Consider the following 6,159-nt stretch of genomic DNA (forward strand, 5'->3'; position numbering starts at 1 on the left):
AACCTATTTTGATACTTCTTCACCTAATGAAAAGAACCCCTGGTTGGAGACCTATTTTAGGCAACTTCCAAAAATTAATATAATTTTGTCATCGTAGAAACAGAATTTGCCTGATGGAGTCACTGACAGTGGATCACCAACACGGCTGTACCAACAGTATGCCTGTGAGAGTGGCTTGTCAAGTATAAGGAGCTAAGCAGGTATACTATGCCCAATCAAAAACATCTCCCTTAAAAGGTCAGCTTTTCTGCCCTGGCTACTGGACAACTTATAAAACCATCAATATCGCTGACAGCAGATTGGTGCTCACTTAAAGCAAAACTTTATATGAGTAACCTTGTGCCTACTGCTTAAACTTTCTAGTGACTGTATCTATGACTTTCAACAATTCGTTTCAACAAACTTGGAAAGAGCTTAAGGCACTGGTGCATGGAGTAATTCAAGTTAAGAGGCGCCATTAGCCATAAACTCACTCATCATCCGGAGTGGCAGACTTATCACACACAGAACACTAAATGTCTCTTCACTATGGCCATGTACTACAGTCAAAACATGATAGAAAAATCTCTGAACATCCGTTGGTGAGAACAGACAATCAATACGTTAAGTGTCTTGTACTAATGCTATTACGAAGTCAGCTAGGGCCAACAAACTCAGAATCAACTTTGTCCATGGTATAACTGGCCATAATCCAATATTTGTTGTCTATATGTCATTGGAAGCTATTTATAGTATTGTCAGCTTCTTTGCTTTCAAAAAGCTAAGATGTCAATAAACCCTCCATCAGAAACTTGCCTATAGTACAGTCATGCTAAATACTTGTGACAGGAGTGCACCCAAGAGTCAAAAACAGTTTACTAAGACCAAAACACAAGCAAAGCCAAAGAAATGTTGATATCACCTGCACACCACCAAGGTTAGCTGGTGTACAAGACACAAAGACTTGAACATTCTGTATTTACAGAGTCCTAAATATTTCCTTAACTTGCACACACGTCTGTGAATTTTAAACTGCAGTTTCAAAGAATGCATGGCAAAGAATAGGATCGCTTTGTTCGAGGAGCAGGAAAAGAAAGTTATAGGTTTTTTAGAGGTAAAGCAGACTAGTGGGATACTTATTGAGGACTGGGTTAAAAAAAAAAAAATTCCCCCCCCCCCCCCAAACATACATTTATGTTACTACAAACATATCACCTTGATGTTGAAAGTGGAAACGAAAAACACCACAGGTTTCTGGAAACAGAAATGACAAGGTTTACATACAACATTCCAAGCTCTGCGTGAAGATCCCTGTGTATAATTACTGACACCAGTACACTCACAACTTGGAAGACATTTTAAATCTATCAGTTGTGCATCTCGCATCTTACATTAAAATTCTGTTGACTTCAAAGCACCATTTAACACAATATGACACATTTCATAACACTATTCACAGAATGTCACAGAACGCTCCATACAAACTTCTCTTCTCGGTTCACATTCCAGCTGAAAATAGAAGACATTCTCCTCTTTGGAACATGTGAACATATCATACTCAAAACAGATGACAAATCTCATCACGTTTTAGTCCACTAATATTCTCAAGTCGCCAGGTGGAAGTATTCAAACATCAAACCTTTTCTCAGACTTCCATACACACTCCCGTATAGCAGACCACAGAATCATTATACACGTCTCATTCTCAGTCATCATACGCGTGATCCACAAAAACACAGTATTATGTACATTGATAAATCATAATGAAATAAGGCTTAGTTCACAGAGAATGAAGCTGCAAAATTAATCAAACTACAATTCAGATAAGAACCATTTTCACGTTCATTAATTAAAAACATACTGAATTCTCTGACTGGAAACATCTACACCACTCAAACTTAAACTGACAATTCCGTGTGACTTGGGGAGTTTCATTTTCAGTCACGTAACCCTCACTTAAATTGATGGCATAACATTTCACAGTCGATGAGACACTGTGTGGACAAGGTTCTCCCAGGGTAGCCCATCAGATGTTCAGAAAGCCACAGGAGAAGCAGCGGCAGCAGCTGGGGTCATACCTGAGTGGTCTCACAGTCTTCCCACTCGTTCTCCGACTCAGTATCTGAGAGGTCATCCTGGGCCTCACTGTCGCTGTAGCCCCACGATGCCCCTTCTGCACTTCCTGCTGAGCCTGTGTCAGAGCCTTCCCCTCCCCGGAACACCACCTTCGGTGCTTGAGCAGGGGCCAAAGGTGCTGGGGGGTTCACCTGCTTGCCCACGTCCAGGGGCATCAACAGGTGATGGTGGTGCTGGTTGCTTCGGTCTGCAAAGCCTGCATGGTCACTGGAGCCCATTTTACTGACAACAGGGAGCTGCGGCGAGGATGGGTGATGGGACGCGGCAATTGGGGACGCAATAGGCAGAGCATTGGATGTGGTGGGTGATGAAGGAGAAGACCAGCCTTTGACACGCGGCTGGGAATTTGGCGGGTGCAGGAAGTTGGGCGTAGCAGGCGTGTGGAAAGGCCCTCGTATCGGGTGAACATTGTGCCTGTCGTTCATCATGTCGTCAGCACTCTTACTTCTTTCAAGGTTGCTACCTTCTTGCATAGGTGAAAAATAGACTTTCACCTGTGTCAAACAGGGAAAAATAAAGAGTTCTTACAAAATCATATATACACACAGACAAAAAAAAAACAACCAACCAGAAAAGACCCAAAGATGGCAAACATAATTACGACAGAAACTTGATATACAGAAAAGCACGCCTGTCTAGATTAACTGTTCTTGAAAAAACTGAACTAACCTTGAAGGTGAACGCAGTAGAAAAATCATTGTTTGGGGGCTACTTTGGAAAAAACAATTCTTAATCGATGGGAATATCCAATATCCACTTGTTCAAAGTTTCCTCTTATTTCACAGGACTGTAGAGCATCCAAATTCAAATAGTTTACAGTAAGAAAAAACCCCACAAAACCAAGAAGTGTGTATTTGTTTTACTCATATTGTAATTGTCATTTCATTTTTCTTTCCACTGACACCTAAAATTTGACATTATGGGACTTTTTGTTGAAACTGAATGTTTTCCACGCACAATAAATCAGTTCAGTTCAAACCTTAAGAAAATTTGATGTCATAAAAAAAAAATCTAATTCCCAACAAGTAACAATCATGAGCTAATCGAATGTGTCAGATAATGAATACTGCCTGAGATTAGGAAAGATTGGAGAAATGCAACAGAGCAGTAAAGATATCATGACATGAGTGATCAGACAGAGGCCTGGTCTTCATAGATCTTACACTCCTTTTCTTCTAAAAAATGATTAAATCATCAACCCTTTAGATGTTTACAAAAGCATTGCAGAAGTTCAATCATTCCTGTCAGAACGGATTTCAGCTGTAGCAAAACATAAACATAAAGTTTAATCTCTATCCACTATGATCTTTTATCACCGTTTGATTGTGCAGACAGACAGTACGCAACAGGGACAGACGATACCCTGAGAGTCGCTATGATGGCTGTTATCTGCTTTATCACTTTGAACAGAGAGGCCTTGATAACACTTATCTTACCAAGGCCAACACCTAGTTTGAGATTCAGAAACTCACATAATATTTTACCAAGATCGTTTTTGAGATGTCAAAACTCATTACGCTTGCTATCCTATCAATTCTCCCCCTTGCTCAACGACATGTCAACATTTCAAATGGCTGCCTTCTCCTTCATTCTAAATGTTGAATATGACTTTACTTTTTAATTTAGAGTAAATTTTAGTAAGAGTTTTACAGCCATTGTAACATTAATAGGTCAAATAAGTATAAGTGCGGAAGATTAGAAGTTTTTCGAGAGATAAGTACAATAGATGTTTCATAGGAAAAGAAAGAGTAGACCACACCAGAGCACCCCACAACCATCCACATACTTTAATTATTTCTAGACAAAATCTTCAGCAGTTAAAACAATTGTCTCTGACAAAAATGAATTAGAGAAAGCACACTGAACTGTGAGGGATGCTGATGGATAAAGCATTCATAGACATAGAGCACTGCAGTTCAATCAAACAAAGATGATAAGACTTAGACAATATATACAGTAGTCTCTGTCTCAGATCTCACCACTTTCGATCATGGTTAGCTTACGATCCTGCTGTTTATAGAAAACATAATTTTTACTGCACAAAAGTCACTCCTAAGATCCCACTCTGAAAGACTACATTCGGCAAAGATCCCATGTTTCAGATCATGACTTCAGGTACAAAAGCCCAAGCAAATACAGCTCATCACCCCAGCAGTGACATCGCATCAAATCTCCGCTGTAAATCTCGATTAGTAGGTGCAATGTTTTATGCCCCAGAAAGAATCATACTTAAACTTGATGTGTTTGTTTCCTTGAAACACCACACTCACATTTGAGCCTATCTTCTGAACTTGCACCAAACACTAGATGGGTAGGGCCTAGAGGGCCTCATTAGACTGGATTACATTGAGCTGTGAACTGGTCAATGCTTTGTTTCAATAACAATCGCAGTTGTCTTTCATCTCTATGCCCAAATTCCCAAAACTAACTGGATTTTAATTGGTGCGGGCACAACACAATGGTGTGTTATGACATGAGCAAGGAACTTGGTCAGAGATGGCAAGCTAAAATTTTGGACAGAATAAAGGGAGGAGCAATGGAATCGACGTAGATCTTGAAACTCACGACTGGATAAATGAAAATGGCATGTCTCATGCCATTGTGATTGGTCATCAAGGTTAACCACTCGCTCGCCGTAAGTCATAAACCCACAGAGGGGCTCCATCGGTTCATTTCAAAGTAAGAGGAAATCATCTTACCAATTGTGGGGCTGATCATGAATCACTGTGAATTCTCCCAGTAATTAATTGGCCAAGATCCGTTTCGCCTCAGATCTCGCATTTTCCCTGCTCCCAAGCACTGGGAACTTAAGCGGAGACTACTGTATATACATATATATAAGACATCAAACCCCATCCCATACCCAGGAAGATAAAACAATTGAACTTGATATTAACATTTTATGTTTCATCAAGTTGATTCTCACCTTGAAATTTGGACTGAACAATTTATGTGATTTGTCCTTGTTAGCTCGATCTAATTCCATTTTCGGCAGAGTAAGAGACAGAACTTCGTTGTTGTCATAGTGGCTGCCTACAGCTCCATTCTGTTGAAGCCTTTCATGGTCTCTTACAAAAAAAGTGTTAAACCAAAAGTGGAACATCTTTTCCTGCAAAGAAATATAGAATCTACTGGAGAAATACTGTCCATATAGGACAAGCATACACTCCCACCCAACAAAACAATGAACAAACAGAGCAAACAATACTATTGCTATATTTTTTTTAAATTTTAGAAAAAAAAAAAGATGCAATGTTTTATGACTTTGGTGAAAACCAATCATACAAGATGAAATTTTTCTGAAATTATCAAAAAGATACTGTCTGCAAAATGCTCTTTAAAAAAGTACAGAAAACTAAAAGCACAAGGGAACCCTAAAACTTGACCTTCTTTTCCCAAAATGTACATATAAATAGTTGAAACTGCCGTAGACATCCAACCATCGTAGAGGAGAAAAGTGGCCATCTTACACGGTTTCATAATTTATGGGAAAAAATACTCAAAGGAGGAAAAGGGAGGTGGCTATTTATACAGGTAAAGGTGGCTGCTTGAGTAGGTTCCACTTCAGAAAAGCACACTTAAACCTAAAATCAAAGCATATACTTCATCATTTTCACAGTACTGCTTTTTTAACAGTGGACCCTGACAGGCAGATTCAAAGCAGCCTACTTCCTAAATAACGTAACTTACAAGTACCACATCAAGTGCAATCCTGCTAAAGCCAGAAAAAAAGTCAAAGTTTACAGAAAATAAAATGTACAAACCTTCTTGTTTATCTTGGACTTGTTGAAAAATTCAATTTTCACATCTCCTCCAATTGGCACGGACTGGTTGGTATTACTGACTGGCATGTAGAAGCTGGCACGGTCCTTCCGAACCCCTTCATACACAGAGGAGGTGTAGACACGCACCGTAGGCTGATGAACCTCAAAGTATGGTGCTGTCAAAGAAATATATAAACAGCAGTGTTACCACAACAGTACAGTGATATCTTTTGTAAATATAAATAGTCTGCCCCAAGGATTTTCATAGAGTAAAGTGATA

The 6,159-nt window shown here is 39.5% G+C and overlaps 1 protein-coding gene across 1 annotated transcript; it reads right to left on the reverse strand.

The window, feature by feature from the left end:
* Nucleotides 1-15: 15 nt before the first annotated feature.
* On the reverse strand, nucleotides 16-6,055 carry LOC101848266 (phosphatidylinositol 3,4,5-trisphosphate 3-phosphatase and dual-specificity protein phosphatase PTEN; the record flags this gene model as incomplete). The annotated part of the gene is given in 3 exon segments (XM_005113475.3): nucleotides 16-2,609; nucleotides 5,042-5,224; nucleotides 5,880-6,055. Coding segments are annotated over 3 exon segments (917 nt in total), but the record flags the coding sequence as incomplete, so codon positions are not given.
* Nucleotides 6,056-6,159: the final 104 nt, after the last annotated feature.

The sequence above is a fragment of the Aplysia californica genome, unplaced genomic scaffold (genome assembly GCF_000002075.1).
Source record: "Aplysia californica isolate F4 #8 unplaced genomic scaffold, AplCal3.0 scaffold02680, whole genome shotgun sequence".
NCBI classification, from domain to species: Eukaryota; Metazoa; Mollusca; class Gastropoda; order Aplysiida; family Aplysiidae; genus Aplysia; species Aplysia californica.